General features: G+C 39.9%; 1 protein-coding gene across 20 annotated transcripts in view; it reads left to right on the top strand.

The window, feature by feature from the left end:
* Window positions 1-20834, top strand: part of PHTF1 (putative homeodomain transcription factor 1) — an 85857-nt gene that overhangs the window by 22935 nt on the left and 42088 nt on the right. For 17 of the 20 annotated variants that reach the window (XM_060413037.1, XM_060413005.1, XM_060413001.1 and 14 more), the window contains 5 exons: window positions 5037-5106; window positions 5542-5700; window positions 17858-18014; window positions 19212-19346; window positions 20633-20792. In XM_060413037.1, coding sequence (XP_060269020.1) covers window positions 5037-5106; window positions 5542-5700; window positions 17858-18014; window positions 19212-19346; window positions 20633-20792 — 681 coding nt within the window. The remainder of the gene's footprint in view (window positions 1-5036; window positions 5107-5541; window positions 5701-17857; window positions 18015-19211; window positions 19347-20632; window positions 20793-20834) is intronic. The other 3 variants (XM_060413046.1, XM_060413018.1, XM_060413010.1) reach the window with 1 other exon arrangement.

The raw sequence follows: 20834 nt of genomic DNA, 5'->3' as shown, positions 1-20834 counted from the left end.
CCCATTATCAAAAAGTAGAGTATTCCTATGAAACTTTTTGTAAGCCAAAGTAGCATAAAGTGATGAAGTAATTATCTTAGGACATATTTTACCATCAGATGCATAAAATACTCTGAGATACAGCACAGATGCTCACAGACATAGTTCAAAGCTATGGGGGCTTGATGCTGAGATGCTGAGTATAGTTCCTAGGGAAGGAGCTTGAACGATGATGAGCATTGAGACCACAGGTCCCCACTTGCCAGCAAGGTCTGTTGTACAATAGAAAGTCAAGAATGAGCAACCTAAGGCTCAAGGTGGGGGGACATCCTTAAGGGGCCCCCAATGTGACTGAATTCACAACATATTGACCATATACACTCAAACGGAGTTGGTCAACTTGGGTAAGCAGTTTCAGCAAAAGAAGGGGAACCCTTGGCAGCATAGCTTTTGCAACTCTGGGATGCAGGGGTGGGTGGTATCATTTGTTCCAGGGATGAGATAGAGTAGTTAGCATCCATAACTACTCACCCCTTGTTGAGACAAAGGATGCAGAGTGCTTATGCATCTAACCAAACACACCCTGATAGAATGGATTAACGCTGCCATCCACATCATGTGGGCGAACATGGGAGAGCTCCCAGATGCTGACTCAGTGATGAGAGAGCTGGGCATGAAGCAGTTGATGTTTAACCTAAATACCTGAGGCTCAGATGACAAGCATTTTATAGGTAGCATGTGAGATGCTATTTTGAACAATGCCCCGCTCACCTCTTTTGGATATCTGTTATTCTGCACTGTATGTGGGGTGCCCCATCTATGAGGCCACCTTGATGGTGGCTACCTTGGAAGAAATAGAGGGTGGTGGCAGGCCAAAGGTTTTAGCAGTGTGAAGATCCTGAAGGGGGGCCGATCTGGTAAAGACCCTGTCCAGGTGATGTAAATGCAGATGTGGGCCGATTTACTGGCAGTGGGAATTGACAGAAACAAAATTGATAAACAGCCCAATGCTATACTCCTAGAGGGGCTTCCCAGGTGGTGCTAGTGGTAAAGAACCTGCCTGCCAATGCAAGAGGCATAAGAGACACAGGCCCAATCACTGAGTCAGGAAGACCACCTGGAGGAGAGCATGGCAACCCACTCCAGTATTCTTGCCTGGAGAATCCCATGGACAGAGAAGCCTGGTGGGCTGCAGTCCATAGGGTTGCAAAGGATTGGATATGACTGAATTGACTTAGCATACACTTTTAGAGTTATGGAAGCAACTGAGAACTGAGCAGAAGTTTACCAAATGGGAGACTCATACACAGCAAGAGATACGGGCAGTTCAGTTAAAATATTTTATGGTGCCCAAGGGTACTCCTTCAGATGCCCTTTTCCACTTTGAATAGGGCTCAGGCCAACATGCCTGCCCACAGTGCCCAAGCGGGGATGGGAGGCCCCATGTGGAACTTGCTATTCACTGGTCCCTGGCTGGTATACAGAGTAATGGCCCTGGTTGACACTGGTGCCGGACGCAGGCTTGCTTGTGGCGAGCCAGAACAGTTTCCGATCATAGTGCGCACATTGATGGCTGTGGCAAACAAATGGTTAAGGTGAGAGCTGTGTCCTTACCTTTAGGGACTGGGCGACTCCCTGTGCAGGTGAATACTGTGTATGTGTCCCTGATCCTAGAATATATTTTGGGGATAGACGTTCTGCGGGTCTTAATGTTATAGACCTCTGTGGGGGAGTTTCGTCTCTGAATGCCTGTGGTGAAGGCTGTTGTGAGGGGATGCTATACAAAGCATCCCCCACAGTTACTGCCAGTGCCTTGGAGGGTGACAGCTGTGAGACAGTATCACCTACTAGGTGACTATGAAGAAACAGGCGCCACCATTGCCGAGCTGGCAAAAGTGGACGTTGCACAACCCGCTTGTAGTCCGGTCTGTTTAACTCCCCTGTGTGGCCTGTTCGGAAGCCTGATGCTCACGGGGAATGACTGTGGATCACAGAGAGCTAAATAAGGCGGCGCCACCTATGCATGCCGCTTTGGCACTTCTCAGCTAATGCTCTTTTCTCTGTAGCTATAACAGCTGAGAGCCAGTGTTGCTTTGCACTCACTTGGGAGGGATGCCAGTGGACGTTCCAGGTCCTTCCCCAAGGGTACCTGCATAGCCCAACTGTATGCCACAGGCTGGTTACAGAAGACTTGGTGAGATGGAAGCGTCCAGCATCAGTGAAATTGTAAAGCTGATGTTGTGGTTACTGTAAAGGCTCTGTCCTGTGATGTAGATTTAAAACAGTATATTATAAAAGCTGTGTCCTCTGTGTCCTCACATTTTAGAAATGTAATCATGTGTGTGACCTGTGAACAGCACAAAAATCCCCTCCTTGAAGGGGTGGGCCTGATGCCTGTGGGGGCTTTTGCAGGTAACATGAGTCTCAGGTTGTATCCTGGGTGACGAGTGCTATTTGTTGTAGCCTGTACTGCTGTTATGGGATGTGGATCCAAGGGTCAGCATCAATTCACCAAGGGACTGTCACGGAAGATGGGCTGTGCATGTATTGTGAGGCAAAAGACCCTGAAGGGATGGAATGTAGGGAAAGAGCAGTTAGCCAAGATGGCGGTGGCCTGGTGCTCTTGCCCTACGGCCTCTCACCCCACATTCTGTAAACAATGACGTTACATGGTTGTGTAATAGCTGAGATCATTTATAGCACTGTGCGTGTGCATCAGGATATACCCGCTTGGCCACGGGGCCGCTTTTGCTCTGTGTGCCTATATGAGCTCACCTGAGAAGCCCTTGCAGCTGCATTTTGGCTGTGTCTGCTGGGTCAGCCATCAGAGGCTACAGCATGGCTGTGTTACAGCCGCCTTGTGAGCCCAGAGAGAATAAATGGGTCTGAAGTTCCTGCGGCTCCTCAAGTGTCCTTCCAGCTTCTCCACTCACACCTTGCCCACCCTGGGTTCAGCGAACCGTGTGAGAAGTGGGACACTTGGCTTTCCCACTTTAATAAATGTTTCTAGCTGTCTAAAATAGAAACACTTGCTTCTACCTTCTCCTTAACCTTCCCCTCCACTTAATCCATGGTGAAATATGGCAAAGTCTAGCTTCAAAAGCAACAACAAACCAACCCTGGAATCAGTTCACATCTCTCTACAACACTTACCACTGTGTCCTGTCTGGACTTCATTAGGACTCTAGTGAAGGATAGTTTTTCCTTAGAGTTCACACTCCTCTATTGCGCTGCACCCCACAGGCCTCCAAGGTCTCTGGTCTGCGCAGCTTCCAGACCAAAGAAAGAGCTTGGAGTCAGCGACAGAGACATCACTGGCTTAATGGATGGGGGAGCTTGCCTGTCTGAAACAAGGTCCTTCTTTCAGACAAGCTTGCATATGTCTGAAACATGTGCGGTGGATGGCATGGCAGGCAGGACAGGGTGGTAGTCTCTGCTCCAAAATGAAAAATTCAATAGAATTTGAAGAAATTTCTAGAAAGCAGAACAAAAAGACAAAAGAGGTAGAAAATAGAAAAGGTAAAAGTCTTAGAAGAAATTTAAATATAAATTATAAGAAAATGTTCCTAAAACTGAAAGACATGTATTTCTATATGGAAGGGATTCTTAGCACAGTAAATGATAAGACTCATATCAAGGTATATAATTATGTAATAAAGTACATGATTTATCATGAATGTTACTTCTGTCAAAACCAAAAAAAAAAAGACATCATTCTGAACACCATGGATAAAGTGAGGATTAAGAGGAAAGAATTTACATTCAAAGGATCAGGAATCAGAATGGCATTGGGGTTTGCAACAGCAACATCGGAAGCTAGAAAACCATGAAACAGTGTCTTAACTCCTGAGGGAAAATGATTAACAACTCAGAATTCTATGTCTAATGTAGCCTTCTTTTATTTTTATTGGTTCTGGCTGCACTGGGTCTGCACTGCTGTCTGCAGGCGTCTCATTGCTGTGGCTTCTCCTGTTGCAGAGAACAGGCTCTAGGGTGTGTGGACTCGGTAGCTGTGGCACAAGGGCTTAAATTGCCCCATGGCAAGTGGAATCTCTCTGGACCAGGGGTCAGACCATGCCCCCTGCGTTGGCAGGCAGATTCCTAACTACTAGACCACCAGGGGAATCCTCTAGTGTAACTTTTAATCAAGTATAAGGGTAGAGTAAAATTTTCAGACATACAAGGATTGAGAACAGGATCTTCTGTGATGCCTTTTCTCAGGAAGCTGCTAAAGGAATGTGCCCCAAGAACACCGATAGAGCAGTGACTCCCTGCAGAGACGGGGAAGGGGAGTATCAGGGAGTGAGAAGTTCTGGGCTGATAGACATGCAGCAGGCCCAGACAGCAACTCGTCCAATTGTAGCGGCAAGATAGAGGGGTCCTGGGAAGGGAGTTTCCAAGAATTTTTTTTTCTTTAGAGAAAAAAAAGACTTATTTAATTTTCTGGCATTTGAGTATTTGGAAACTGATAAATTATTTTCACTGACGTCATAGAATAAATGGAAAAATACAGCACACAAGGAATCATTCATAAACAACTAATTACTGATTTGCCAGAAATTAATTGACTATATTGTGAGGATAAATGTTTTGGGGTGGAAGTTAGGTTGTAGGAGTTAGTGCTGTGTAAGAGAGCTTAATTCTCATATATTAGGAGTGCATAGATGATTTTTAAAATCAATAAATTGAAAAATAGCAGTATAAACATATTATTTAGACCTATGTAAGTAAACAAGAAAAAGGGCTAAAAAAGATGAAAGCTATTTTTTTTTAATGAATAAAATTGGGAGAAGTGGGTAAGGTGGGTTAGGGACTACCTATTTTTCACTTACTGACCTTTTGGTACTGTTTGATTATTTTTAAAGATAGTAAAAGTATATGCATGTGTTACTTGATAAAACTTAAATGCTAATAACAGATTCCTTTAAGGAGCATTAGGATTAAATGTACCCAGTAAAAGGGAGTCAGGAATAGAGAAAAAAGATGTAAGCTTATCTTTTGTTTTAAAGGGTATTCTTAAAACTTTATCTCTGTTTTTTTGTTTTGCTTAATTCTAGGGCTTCAAAAACAAACCAAAAAAGATGGGTCACATAAAGGCAGACTTGATTGATGTTGACTTAATCAGAGGTGAGTTCTAAGTTGACTTGTTTCTTGTAGGTATATCATTATGTTATTTCCTTGGAGTGCTAAAGATTCTTCTTAGATATCATCTCTACATGGTATACTTTAATTCCCCAAAGTAGTGTTCTTCCCTCATCATCCCGGCTTTAGCATTCTTTCCCCTTTGCTTAAAACCGTGTGGCTATGTAAATTGCAAGGTTTCCGTGAGGGTGAAAGAGAGATGAACTTGGAGACCTACTGCTGTGTAATGAAGAAAAATATATTGTATATCATTCAAAGGAGGCTGACTGAGGTTAGTATATGTTTGGAACATCTAAGTGGATTCTTTTTAACTGAACAAGTTATGTGCTGATTTTTGCTCTCACTTGTTTTTAGTGTAGTGTTACAAGTGGGCGTTAGTGTATGAAAATGTTTGATGTTTTGTTTTATGTATATTTAAAGGCTCAACATTTGCCAAAGCCAAACCTGAAATTCCATGGACATCTCTGACTCGGAAGGGGCTTGTTCGAGTTGTGTTTTTTCCACTTTTCAGCAATTGGTGGATTCAAGTTACCTCTTTAAGAATCTTTGTTTGGCTGCTACTGCTTTACCTCATGCAAGGTAATTGGAGAAGTTTGGATAAACTATGAGTTTCTTTTTGCTGCTTATGCTATTACATCATGCAGACCTTACTGTTCCTATATTTATCCTTTCATTTGATGGGTTCACGTACAAAAAAATGAAGGGACATTCACTATTAGGAGATCATCTTAAATTTATTTGTTCAGAGAGAGCAGATATGATTGTCTAACTCTCCTCTCTTCAATTTCTTTCTACCTGTCTCATTGACCAGACCTTTGTAAACTTTTCTTCTGACTGAGCTTTGAATCCTCAAGGTTAGATCCCAGATTCTTTTCTCTAGGTACTCTTATCAAGCCTTGTTCCTTTAACAAGGTGATTCTCAAAGTAGTATTTTCAGACTGACCTCTGCTGAACTTCAGGCTTGTAAAGTGAAAGTGAAAGTGAAGTCGCTCAGTCGCGTCCAACTCTTTGGGACCACATGGACTATAGTCTACCAGGCTCCTATGTATATGGGATTTTCAGGCAAGAGTACTAGAGTGGTTTGCCATTTCCTTCTCCAGGGGATCTTCCCAACCCAGGGATCAAACAAAAGCCATCTGCCTATTTGACATTTCCATATGAAGATTTAATAGGTATTTTGAACTTGAGTTATATTTGGATATAATTGAATTTTAATTTTTTTACAGTCTTCTTTTGTACACACTGAACTGGACATGGAACAACAGACTGGTTCCAAATAGGAACAGGAGTACGTCAAGGCAGTCTATTGTCACCCTGCTTATTTAACTTTTATGCAGAGTGCATCATGAGACATGCTGGGCTGGAGGAAGCACAGGCGGGAATCAAGATTGCCAGGAGAAATATCAATAACCTCAGATATGCAGATGACACCACCCTTATGGCAGAAAATGAAGAAGAACTAAAGAGCCTCTTGATGAAAGTGAAAGAGGAGAGTGAAAAAGTTGGCTTAAAGTTTGAAGAAACTTAAAGTTCTTAGACATTTCTTTCTTTCTTAAAGAAAACGAAGATCATGGCATCTGGTTCCATCACTTCATGGGAAACAGTGGCTGACTTTATTTTTGGGGGCTCCAAAATCACTGCAGATGGTGATTGCAGCCATGAAATTAAAAGACTTACTCTTTGGAAGGAAAGTTATGACCAACCTAGACAGCATATTGAAAAGCAGAGACATTACTTTGCCAACAAAGGTCCGTCTAGTCAAGGCTATGGTTTTTCCAGTAGTCATGTATGGATGTGAGAGTTGGACTGTGAAGAAAGCTGAGTGCCGAAGAATTGATGCTTTTGAATGGTGGTGTTGGAGAATATTCTTGAGAGTCCCTTGGACTGCAAGGAGATCCAACCAGTCCATCCTAATGGAGATCAGTCCTGAGTGTTCATTGGAAGGACTGATGTTAAAGCTGAAACTCCAGTACTTTGGCCACGTCATGTGAAGAGATGACTCATTGGAAAAGACCCTGATGCTGGGAAAGATTGAGGGTAGGAGGAGAAGGAGGACAGAGGATGAGATGGTTGGATGGCATCACCAACTCAATGGATATGGGTTTGGGTAGACTCTGAGAGTTGGTGATGGACAGGGAGGCCTGGTGTACTGCAGTTCATGGGGTCGCAAAGAGTCAGACTGAACTGAACTGATTCTTCTTCAGATCTTCCCCCATTTCATTAAATGATTCCATCAACCACCCAATTTTCAAGTGAAAAATTAAGTCTTCCTGTTCTACCCTAATGGCTCAGAGGGTAAAGAATCTACCTTCAGTGCAGGAGACCTGGGTTTTATCTCTGGATTGGGAAGATCCCCTGGAGAAGGGAATGGCTACCTACTCCAGTATTCTTGCCTGAAGAATTCCATGGACAGAGGAGCCTGGTGGGCTGCAATCATGAAGTTGCAAAGAGTCAGACGCAACTGAGCGACTAATGCTTTCATTCCCTTCTACTCTGTCATCAACTCTCACATCCCATCTGTAACCATGTCTGTAAGTCTGACCTCCGACATATGTCTTGAGCACCTAACCCAGTCTCTGCTGCCACCATCATAGGCCGCAGCCCCAGCATGCCTTTGCCTTGATCACTGGAGCAATGTCTATTCTGAGTTTTCTATCTACCCATCATTCTTTTCACAACAGTTAGAGAAATCTTTTGAAATGGAGACTATATCACATTTCACTGCTTAAAACCCTTTAGTGACTTCTTATTGCTCTTAGAATAGAAGTCCACACCTCCTCACCAGGGCCTCCAGTGCCCTGTGTGGTTGCTCCGCGGCTGACCTCTTGGATGCCATGTCTCAGCACTTTCTTCCTTGCTGACTGCAGGCAGAGGCCTTTTTCTTTTCCTCACCCAGGGCTTTTGTTTCTGATTGAAATAATTGCAAGGCTTTTCACGTGACTGTCTTTTCTCTCATCTTTAAGATCTGCACTCAGATGTAGCTTTCATAAACTTGCCGTATCTGTACTTTCTAAATAGTCCTGCCACCCCTCAGTCCCTGTCACAGGGGACTGTGTATCACACATCACTACCTGATGTTTTGTCTCTTCTCGCTATGTGTAGGGACCAAGTGTATGCTCTTCACTGTACTCTATTGCTTACCAGAAACATTTCCTGAAAAAGCAATGTAGATATAGTGATTCCTGAGCAGATAGATGTGAATTAGAACAAAGAGTAGGTGAAAGGGGAAGGTTGGGTTAGGGTGATAGAATTTGGGGTGATTTTTATTTTCTTTTATCTGCATCAGTTTTTAAAAATTGTCTTCAAAAATATAATTTAATTGCTGCATAATGTTCCATCATGTGGACACACCATCATTTCAAACTATTGAGTTGACCAAAAAGCTTTCTTGGGTTTTCTGTTAAGAAATTATGGAAAAACTTGAACAAACTTTTTGGCCAACCCAATATTTTAAAGTCTGTATGAGTCTGTCATAGGATTTACCATAAACACTTTTTATAACTATTTAATATTCCATTATATAAAAGTACCATAATTCACATAAGCTTTCTCATATAGCGAACATTTAGGTTGTTTTTAGTATTTTCCTATTAATTAATGCCATCATGAACAGAATTTTTCATATATTATATATTTGGAGTTTATTCTCTGAAATAGAATTAACAGATCAAAGACCTTAAACATATTAAGGTTTTTAGTGCATATAGTGAAACTGCTGGTCACAATTCTTTTGGAAAGTAGTAGATTGTCTTTTACCACAATCTTAATAGTATTATCATAATTTTAAAAATTATTACCTAATTTGATATACAAAAGTTAGTATTTTGCTTGTTTAATTTGCATTTCTTTGGTTACTTGTAAGGATGAAGTTAAATATTTTCCCACATGTTTGTTATTAAAGAATTTCCTTTCTTGTTGAGATAAATTATATATATTAAATTTTCATGTATGCTGTGGTCCATTTCTGGACCATATATTCTGTACCATCAGTTTGCCTGGTTATTTTCATATCAGTGCCATATTTCTTTAATTACTGTAGCTAATTTAATATATAGTAACATTGAGCAGGACAAGTATTCCTCAGTTACTCTGTTTTTTTCAACATTTTCTCTTAAGTGTTCTTAACTTGCTTACTCTTTGCAAAATAATTTAGAATATTTCATCATGATCAAAGACCAAAAAGAATTGAAATTTGGACTGGAACTCCCCATACCCCACTCCAAAATATAGATATATATTTGAAGGGAATAGAGAGAAAATTGATACTTTTCTCCTTTTAGTCAAGTCTTCTATTATATCTTTTTGTAAAGCTTTGTAGGAATTAATTTTTTTCTTACAAGGCTTGCTTAGATCTTGTTAAGCTCATTTTTTTTCCCATATGGTAGAATACACATAAAATTTACCATCTAGCATTTTTAAGTATACAGTTCAGTGATATTAAGTGCGTTCACATTACTAGTCTGCCATTACCACCATCCACCTCCAGAGCTTTTTTCATTTTTCCAAATTGAAACTCTGTGCCCTTAAATCAATAATTCTCCACTTCCTCCTATCCCCAGCCCCAGACAACTACCATTCTGCTTTCTGACTGTATGAATTTGACTCCTCTAGCTACCTCATATAAATAGAATCATACTGTATATCACTTAGCATAATGTCTTCAGGATTTATCCATTTGTAGCATGTGCCAATATTTCTTTCCTTTTTGAGGGTGAATAGTAACTGACTGTGTGTATAGACCACATTTTGTTTATGTATGTCATCCATCAGAGGATGCTTGAAAGTAAAAGTTGCTCAGTCATGTCCAACTCTTTGCAACCCCATGAGCTATACAGTCCATGGAATTCTGGAGTGGGTAGCCTTTCCCTTCTCCAGGGGATCTTCCCAACCCAGGGTTTGAACCCAGGTCTCCTGCACTGCAGGCGGATTCTTTACCAGCTGAGCCACAAGGGATGCCCAAAACTACTGGAATGGGTAGCCTATCTCTTCTCCAGTGGATTTTCCTGACCCAGGAATCAAACCAGGGTCTCCTGCATTGCAGGCGGATTCTTTACCAACTGAGCTATCAGGGAAGTTCCATATTAAAGGAAAATTGTTTTTATTTTTGTTGTTGCTGCTTTAGGTATGAAGCTTTTTATTTGCTTATGTATTTTAACTAATATTTGCTGTTATATTTGCAAGATTTTAGTTTGTATTAAAATTGTTATAACCAGCCGTTTTCTAAACTCTCATTTTTTCTAACAGTTTTTCAGTACTTCTCTCAGATTTTCTAATTATACAGCCAAATTGTTAGTGTAATGAAAAGTTGGTCTTTTACCACACATTTTATTTACTTTCATAGAATTAGTCTACATATTTAGAGCAGTGTTAACAGTAAGAGAAGTCACCCTGTTTTGTTTCTGTTCAGAATGGCTTCATTAATATGATGCATGTTGGTTTTGCTTATATGTTCTTTAGTGTATGTGCTGCCAGAGTGAGTGCTACTTATATCTTCTTTAGCATGTTAACAACATATTTTTATATTCCTAGTATTTTAGTAAAGATTGACATTTAAGATTAATTACAAATCAGGAACAGATGTTTAATTTTATGGAATGCTTTTTCACTTCTAGAATTGGACCAGACTTCACATGTTAAAGGCACAGTCCTTCCCAAGATACCAGCCTTACTTTGGGGATCCCTAGGGCTATCCTTACTCTGATCAGCCTTTCAGGGTCCCCCACTCATTCCCTCAGGTTTGATAATTCACCAGAATAACTCAAAGCATTCAGGAAAGTGCTGTATTTACAGTTTTATTATAGCAGAAGGATACAAATTAGGAGAAATGTTCAGGGCAAAGTCTGGGCGGACTCCAATCAGGAAGTTTTTGTCATCTTTAGGGAAGTGTTACCTTCTAACCCTGGTGGATAGCAATATGCACAAGGTATGACCAGCCAGAGAAACTCACCTAAGCTTTGGAATTCAGAGTTTTCATTGAGGGTTTATTATGTAGGCCTGGCTGATTAAGTCACTGGCCATGGAATTAAACTCAGTCTTTAGCTCCTGTTCCCTCCCCAAAGATCAGGCTGATATAATGTAGCTCAGAGCCCCAGCCCTCTAATTACATAGTTGGTATTTCTGGTATGGCTACTCCTATTCTTAGTCATTTTATTGCATATATTACCTGGTGTGGTCCAAGGGACCCATCATGAAAACAAAGATACTTTCCAACACTTGGGAAATTCCAAGAGTTTAAGAGTTACCTCCCAGGAATCAGGGACAAAGGCCTTTTACACAATGGGTAATTGAGATGACATGTATGCACATGATCAAAACTACATCCTATTAAAATATTAAATTTCATAGATTCTGTCTCAGTCAGCAATTCCTTAAGTGCCTAACATGTCTGTGCCAAGTACTCTTTTAGGCTCTGAGAAAGATTTCCTACTCTCCTTTTAGCATAAACCCTATATGGTCTTGGTGAATTATTCTTTTGCTATATTGTAAAATTTACATTGAAGTATTTTAATCATTCATTCAACAAATAATTGCCTGTGTACTCTGTGCTAGATACTATCTTGGTATGGCAGTGAACAAAATAGACAAATATCCTTGCCTTCATGGTACTTAACATTTTAGAGGTAAATTTGTATCCATGTTCACGAGTCTGCGAGGTCTGTAGTTTATTGTTTTCTTGCTGCTGTTATGTTTGTTGGGTATCAGGGTATTGTTGTTGTTCAGTTGCTCAGTCATGTCTGACTCTTTGCAACCCCATGGACTGCAGCATACCAGGCTTCCCTGTCCTTGACTATCTCCCAGAATTTGCTCAAACTTACATCAGTGAGTCAATAATGCCATCCAACCATCTCGTCTGCCTTCCCTTTCTGCTGCCCTCAGTCTTTCCTAGCATCAGGGTCTTTAGCAACAAATAGTCTCTTCACATCATATGGCTAAAGTATTAGAGCTTCAGCCTCAGCTCTTCACATCATATGGCCAGAGTATTGGAGCTTCAGCTTCAGCATCAGTCCTTCTAATGAATATTCAGGACTGATTTCCTTTACGATGAACTGGTTGGATCTCCTTACTGTCCACGGGACTCTCAAGAGTCTTCTCCAACACCACAGTTCAAAAGCATCAGTTCTTCAGCACTCAGCCTTCTTTATGGTCCAATTCTCACATCTATACATGACTACTGGAAAAACCAGAGCTTTGACTAGATGGACCTTTGTCTGCAAAGTGAGTGATGTCTCTGCTTTTTAATACACTGTCTAGGTTTGTCATGGCTTTTCTTCCAAGGAACAAGTATCTTTTAATTTCATGGCAGTAGTCACCATCACAATGATTTTGGGGCCCAAGAAAATAGTCTGTCACTGTTTCCATGTTTTCCCCATCTATTTGCCATGAAGTGATGGGACCAGATGCCATGATCTTAGTTTTTTGAATGTTGAATTTTAAGCCAGCTTTTTCAGTCTTCTCTTTTACCTTCATCAGGAGGTTCTTTACACTTTCTGCCATTAGGGTGGTGTCATCTGCGTATCTGAGGTTATTGATATTTCTTTCCAGCAATCCTGATTCCAGCTTGTGTTTCATCCAGCCTGGCATTTCGCATGATGTACTCTGCATATAAGTTAAATAATCAGGGTGACAATATGCAGCCTTGATGTACTCCTTTCCCGATTTTGGACCAGTTTTGTTGTTCCATGTTTGGTTCTAACTGTTTCTTCTTGATCTACATACACATTTCTCAAGAGGCAGGTCAGGTGGTCTGGTATTCCCATCTCTTGAAGAATTTTCCACAGTTTGTTGTGATCCCATGCAGTCAAAGGCTTTAACGTAGTCACTGAAGCAATAAGTTTTTCTGAAATTCTCTTGCTTTTTCTATGATCCAGTGGATGTTGGCAGTTTAATCTCTGGTTCCTCCACCTTTTCTTAATCCAGTTTGTGCATCTGAAAATTGCTGATTCACATACTGTTGAAGCCTGACTTGAAGGATTTTGAGCATTTCCTTGCTAGCATGTGAAATGAGTGCAATTGTGTGATAGTTGGATATTCTTTGGCATTGCCCTTCTTTGTGATTGGAATGAAAACTGACCTTTTCCAGTCCTGTGGCTACTGCTGAGTTTTCCAAATTTGCTGGCATATTGAGTACAGCACTTTCACAGCATCACCTTTTAGGATTTGATATAGCTCAGCTGGAGTTCCATCACCTCCACTAGTTTTGTTTATAGTAATGCTGCCTGAGGCCCACTTGACTCACACTCCAGGATGTCTGGCTCTAGGTGAGTAACCACACCATCATAGTTGTCTGGGTCATTAAGATGTTTTTTGTACAGTTTTTCTATGTATTCTTGCCACCTCTTTTTAATACCTTATGCTTCTGTTAGACCCATACTGTTTCTGTCCTTTATTGTGCCCATCTTTGCATGAAATGTTCCCTTGTTATTTCTAATTTTCTTGAGATATCTAGTCTTTCCCATTCTATTGTTTTCCCCTATTTCTTTACACTGTTCACTTAAGAAGGCTTTCTTATCTTTTGTTGATATTCTTTGAAACTCTACGTTCAGATAGGTATATCTTTCCTTTTCTCCTTTACCTTTAGCTTCTCAGACAACCATTTTGCCTTTTTGCATTTCTTTTTCTTGGGGATGTTTTGGTCACCACTTCCTGTAAAATGCTGTGAACCTCCATCCATAGTTCTTCACGGACTCTATCAGATCCTATCCTTTGAATCTGTGCGTCACTTACATTCTATAAACAGAAAGGATTTGATTTAGGTCATACCTGATTGGCCTAGTGGTTTTTCCCTACTTTCTTCAATTTAAGTCTGAATTTGGCAATAAAGAGCTCATGATCTGAGACACAGTCAACTCTAGGTCTTGTTTTTGCTGACTGTATAGAGCTTCTCTATCTTTGGCTGCAAAGAATATAATCAGTCTGATTTTACTACTGACCATCTGGTGATGTCCATGTGTAGAGTCATCTCTTGTGTTGTTGAAAGAGGGTGTTTGCTATGACCAGTGCATTCTCTTGGCAAAACTATTAGCCTTTGCCCTATTTCATTTTGTACTCCAAGACCAAACTTGACTGTTACTCCAGGTATCTCTTGACTTCCTACTTATTTGCATTCCAATCCTTTATGATGAAAAGGACATCTTTTTTTTTTGCTGTTAGTTCTAGAAGGTCTTGGAGAAGGCAATGGCACCCCACTCCAGTACTCTTGCCTGGAAAATCTCATGGACGAAGGAGCCTGGTGGGCTGCAGTCCATGGGATTGCGAAGATTCAGACACGACTGAGCAACTTCACTTTCACTTTTCACTTTCATGCACTGGAGAAGGAAATGGCAACCCACTCCAGTGTTCTTGCCTAGAGAATCCCAGGGATGGGGGAGCCTGGTGGGCTGCCATCTGTGGGGTCGCACAGAGTTGGACACGACTGAAGCGACTTAGCGGTAGCAGCTAGAAGGTCTTGTAGATCTTCATGGAACCATTCTTCTTCAGCATTAGTAATTGGGGCATAGACTTAGATTACTGTAATGTTGAATAGTTTGCCTTGAAAATGAACCGAGGTGATTCTGTCTTTTTTGAGATTGTATCCAAGTACTGCATTTTGAACTCTTTTGTCGGCTATAAGGGCCACTCTATTCCTCTAAGGATTTCTTGCCCAAAATAGTAGATATAATGGTCATTATAATTAAATTTGCCCATTCCTGTCCATTTGAGTTCACTGATTCCTAAAATGTCGATTTTCACACTTTTTTTGGAATGTATAATATTTAGAATTTATTTAAAGTGTACAATGCAATGCAATTGACATATATATACACCTGTGAAAATATAATCAAGGTATATAATAAATCAAGGTAATGAGCAAATCCACCATTCCCCAAAGTTTTCATTTGCCCATTTATAATTCATCCCTTTCCTCTGTCTCCTTTGTTCTCTCTTTGAAATCACTTATCAGCTTTCTACTAATACAGATTAGTTTGTACTTTCTAGAATTTTGTATAAGTAGAATAGGATTTGTGCTCTCTATTTGATTGACTTATTAGGAAAATTATTTTGAAATTCACTCATGTTTTTGTATGCATCTGTACTTGATTCCCATTGCTGAGTAGCATTCCATTTTCTGAATAGGACATAGTTTGTTTATATTTTCACCTGTTGCTGGATATTTGAATTTTTTCAATATGGGACTATTACAAATATAACCGCTGTGAGTATTCAGATACAAATGTTTGTGTGCACACATGCTTTCATTTCTCTTGGCTAATACCTAAGAGAGTAATGACTTGATCTAAAGGTACTTCCAACATTCCATGTCTTTCCTTACTCCCAAGTAATGAACCTGGGCACTTTGCCTATTGTATAAAAACCGTGCAGTTTTCTAGGTTCATTTAATTCCCCTACCCTTTATAAATAGATGGGGAAACAGTGGAAACAGTGTCAGACTTTATTTTTGGGGGCTCCAAAATCACTGCAGATGGTGATTGCAGCCATGAAATTAAAAGACGCTTACTCCTTAGAAGGAAAGTTATGACCAACCTAGATAGCATATTAGAAAGCAGAGATATTAGTTTGCCAACAAAGGTCCATCTAGTCAAGGCTATGGTTTTTCCAGTGGTCATGTATGGTTGTGAGAGTTGGACTGTGAAGAAAGCTGAGCACCAAAGAATTGATGCTTTTGAACTGTGGTGTTGGAGAAGACTCTTGAGAGTCCCTTGGACTGCAAGGAGATCCAACCAGTCCATTCTAAAGGAGATCAGTCCTGGGTGTTCTTTGGAAGGAATGATGCTGAAGCTGAAACTCCAATACTTTGGCCACCTCATGCGAAGAGTTGACTCATTGGAAAAGACTCTGATGCTGGGAGGGGTTGGGGGCAGGAGGAGAAGGGGACGACCGAGGATGAGATGGCTCACTGACTCGATGGACATGAGTTTGAGTGAACTCTGGGAGTTGGTGCTGGACAGGGAAGCCTGGCGTGCTGCGATTCATGGGGTCGCAAAGAGTTGGACACGACTGAGCGACTGAACTGAATTGAACCCTTTACAATACAGTTGCCATATGCATTATAAGTACATATATTATAAACCCCACAAGATAGCAATTTTTGTTTTAAATCAGCCTATACATTTGAAGTAGAGTAAAATGACAAATTGTGTTTAATTTTACCAAGGTATTTACCATTTGCAATAGTCTTCATCCTTCTTGAGGATCCACATTTTAAGGAATAGAAGTAATGCAGGCCTTTGGTGAGAAATGCTTAGTATTTTAATCTGAAATATTTTTGTTTTACTGTTGCATAAAGGTTATTTTGTCTGGGCAGCGAGTGGAGGGTGGAACATGTATTGCTGCTGTTATTTTCCAACACTGCTGCGATGTCTCAGTGTCTTCAGCCCTTTACTCCTTCAGTGTTCACTCTTGCCATCTCCTGTTTGACTATTTCCAATTTACCTTGATTTATGGACATAACATTCCAGGTTCCTATGCAATATTGGTCTTTACAGCATTGAACTTTACTTACCACCCGACATATCCAACACTGGGTGTCATTTCCACTCTGGCTCATCCTCTTCATTCTTCCTGGAGCTATTTCTCTCTTCTTCTCCATTGGCATATTAGACACCTACTAACCTGGGAGGTTCATCTTCCAGTATCATATATTTTTGCCTTTTCATACTGTTGATGGGGTTTTCAGGGCAAGAATGCTCTTCAGGGTATTGCTGCTGCTGCTGCTGCTAAGTCACTTCAGTCGTGTTCGACTCGGTGCAACCCCATAGATGGCAGCCCACCAGGCTCCCCCATCCCTGGGATTCTCTAGGCAAGAACACTGGAGTGGGTTGCCATTTCCTTTTCCAATGCATGAAAGTGAAAAATGAAAGTGAAGTCGCTCAGTCGTGTCCGACTCTTCGTGACCCCATGGACTGCAGCTCACCAGGCTCCTCCATCCATCGGATTTTCCAGGCAAGAGTACTGCAGTGGGGTGCCATCGTCTTCTCCACTTCAGGATATTAGAGAATGAAATTAATCTTTCCCCACATAGAAAAGTTCGTATAGCACAAGAATCATCTTTATGTGCAAGTCTGAAAGAACTAATCTGTGAACTTGTATCTGGAAGTTTTGGGAGATAATTTATAATATTTTTCTGTTTCTTTCATTTTTTATATCTTTGGACATTTCATACATACAGAGAGGCAATGTAGCATAGTAGTTAACAGTAAGGACTCTAGGAATTCCCTGTTGGTCTAGTGGTTAGGGCTCCATGCTTCCACTGCAGTGGCCTGGGTTCTTTCACTGGTCTGGGAACTAAGATCTCACATGACACACTGTGCAACCACCCCTGGCCCCCACCTCCCAAAAAGATTCTGGAGCCTAGCTGCCTGGGTTCAAATCTTAGATCTACTAATTGCTACATGTAACTCTAGGCCTTGGAAAATACTGTTCCTCTGAGCAGAGCAACAGTACAAAGGATTATACAGCAGCTAGTTGTTTCGTGGTGGAAATATCTAAAAATACCTAGACTATCATATTGCCAGAAAGGCATATCCTCTGGACACATCATTTTTCACTTGCTCTGTGATCTAGGGCTTCAGGTTTTCACCCAGCTAATGTGCAGGTGGATTGTACTGAAGGAAATTATGTGCTTTAACCTGTATACTTTTTACATGACAGATTTTTGGAGAAATAATCTGTATGGTTATTAGAACTGATTTTAAAGATGAGCCCTAATGGTTTCTATTTTGAAACCTTTTCTTTTCAGTGATAGCACTCGTGTTATATTTTATGATGCCTATCGTGAATGTAAGTGAAGTCCTCGGACCCTTGTGCCTTATGTTACTCATGGGAACTGTCCACTGTCAAATTGTGTCTACTCAGATAACAAGGCCATCAGGGAACAATGGAAATCGGAGAAGAAGGTGAGATAAGAAGTTACACTTGTGGTTGTGTATTTTCTAGGAGAGCCATTGTAGAACAAAATCTTGAAGTAAATTAATAAATAAGAAGTCTTCCTCTTTTGCATATTTTTTCATTATTTTTTTTGGCTGAAAGAAATGAGTGCTTTACTTTTACTTTTCTCCCTGATGCTAAGAAACTTTGTCATAAACTTTTAATCGGGAGCGGGTCATTCAGTACAGTTGTTTAAAAGGAAAATTCCTATACTGTATTATTCCTTACTAAAATTTACCTTAAATGATGATTTTTGTAAAGCATTCTTCACAATTCAGTCTTAAAATTTGGTGAAAATTCACTATATACAAGGATCTTAGTATGTCTGATTAATAGTATTAATGTTCTTACCTTTTTTCAATAGTAAATAAAAAGAGTTGTTTTCTACATGTTCTAAACTTTTAATAAAGATTTAACTTTTCTGCACATTGGATTCCTGTCATGTCTTTACTGATCATGTGCTGTGTATGGGTTTTGGAACTGTTAAATGTTTTTAAAGTATATATGGCGTTATCTTCCCCAAGTCATCTTTCCTCAGAGTATTGATAGGTTTTTGTTCCCCCAAGGAGTTTTAAGATTTTTTCATTTGGTGCAAAGAATTTCAACATATTTATACTTGTTTTTGAATGTTATTTTCTATACATGTTTTTTTTTTTCTCCCCAGAAAAGAATATTCCTTGAAAATTCAGTTTAATTGATTTAATGTTTTCTAAAGAAATTAAATGTTTTGTTGTGTCTCATTGGTATTTACAGGATATATCTTTTCACTTCATAGGATAGCCAAAAAAAATGATTGCTTGCTATTATTTCATGTTTCCCTGATTAAATGTGCCAAATGGGTAGATTTCTGACATCCATATTTAAAGAAATTGTTCATTTTTTTTTTTAGTGTTTCCTGAAAAGACTATTGATCATATATAAGAATATTTTCCTGCTAGTAATATTTTTGAATAGCAGTTCTATTTCTTTAATGAATGAACAAAATGATACCCTTTGGTATCTTTGGAATCTGTTTTTGCCCTTAAATCAGAAATGTTCATGCATAATTTATCCTCATTATGAGAAGTTCATTATACTTAACTTCAGGTGGTAAATGGTAGGGATATTCTAAGCAGAAATAGAAAAGGTCTTGAATAATCTGAAGTTGTTGAAATATTTTTTTGTAGAAAATTACGAAAAACTGTGAATGGTGATGGGAGCCGAGAAAATGGAAATAACTCCTCTGATAAAGCCAGAGGAGTGGAAACTTTGGAATCTGCACCCCTTAATGGTAGTTTTTGGAGGACTCTCTTTGGCAACAGGTGGGAAGTCTTATTAATACTTCCCACTTATTAATACTTCCCAATTTTCACATTTTCACTAAATTAATACTTATTAATACTTCCAATAAAATGGAAGTTTTACTTGTTTTTGTGTTCACTTTAGTGTTTGCATAGTATATAACCTGATTAGGTTTTAGGAGTATGCAGTGTAAGCATATTATCATAGTGGTGTGATTTTTAAAAGTTCTAGAATGGTTTTCTTATTCACAGTGTCCCCAGTGTCTGCCGTATTACCCGTAAGTCCAGTTATCTACCATAAAAGTGTCCTTCTGTTTGATCTTTAATGGCATTTTAGACCACAAGATTACAGAAATATAAATACTCTCAAAGATTAAATATTTCAAGCCACATTGGCAAATATCTTGAGAGAAAGAAGAATTTTTAAGAGATGAGGTATTTTTCAGTGTGAGAGCTGATTCCTCTTTAGATGTGGGATGCAGGGCAGAGGCTGCTGTCAGTGGGCTGTAGGACAGAAAGGGAGATGAATCTAAGACAACTTCGACCTCCTACATGATTTTGTAGGTCATGACAGTGGTATTGTGACTCGAAGAAATACTTATTTTTGTCATATATTAATGTTGTGACTCAAAAGTAAAGTGTTCTGCAGCTTCATTTTTGAAGCCAAATTGTGTCCACATATTTTTCTAAAGATAAGTTAACACTCTTTCGTTGAAGCATTTGAGTTCTTTAGCTGAACACTGTGCTGGGCACTGCACTTTCCTCTTCTCAGTGATTTACCATCTTATTAGGAAAGTAAAACTAGCAGGTATGAGGCAGTCACAACAATGTAAGAATACCATGAATGGTACCACGCTGACTAAAGGCCGTGCAGTTCAGCAGATGGGATAGTTTTTCTGGGGTGAGACAGCCAGCAGGAGTCATGGAAGAGCTGAGAGTTACTGGGCTTTGAAGGACGGAAGCGGGAAAGACATCCTGTGAAGTGGCGCACACAGGCAATGTGAGGCAATGTGAGGGAGGGGTTGGCTTTGTGTTTGAGAGCAAGACTGTGAACCTACTTCCTTGCAAAACCAAAACGAACAGGATTCCTCTCAATTAACTGACCCAAGGCTTTGGAGACTAGAGAGAGAACTAGATTCTGGGTTCCTACACCCTTAGGAAAGCTGGAGAGCCTGAAAAACACGATTTCTGAATCTTCTTGATTTCCAGATTAACATATTCTACTCCTCAGAAGAAAAGTGGTTTCATGAAAGATACTACTTTCCGAAAACTAATTATTAATCATTTTTTTTCCTTTAAAAAAATAGGATGAAAAGAGTTAAATTAATATGTAACAGAGGGACGGAAACTGACTATGATTCAGGTTGTCTGCATCCTATCATCAAGAAGAGACAGTGTCGACCAGAGATCAGAACGTGGCAAACAAGAGAGAAAGCGAAATTTTCCGATGGAGAAAAGGGCCGTAGGGTAAGATTTAGATGAGTATCAACATTACCTGGTCCTTTCCTT

The sequence above is a fragment of the Ovis aries genome, chromosome 1 (assembly GCF_016772045.2).
Source record: "Ovis aries strain OAR_USU_Benz2616 breed Rambouillet chromosome 1, ARS-UI_Ramb_v3.0, whole genome shotgun sequence".
In the NCBI taxonomy this organism is placed as follows: domain Eukaryota; kingdom Metazoa; phylum Chordata; class Mammalia; order Artiodactyla; family Bovidae; genus Ovis; species Ovis aries.
The sequence above is the reverse complement of the archived record's forward strand: the minus strand, read 5'-3'. Positions and strand labels throughout refer to the sequence as shown.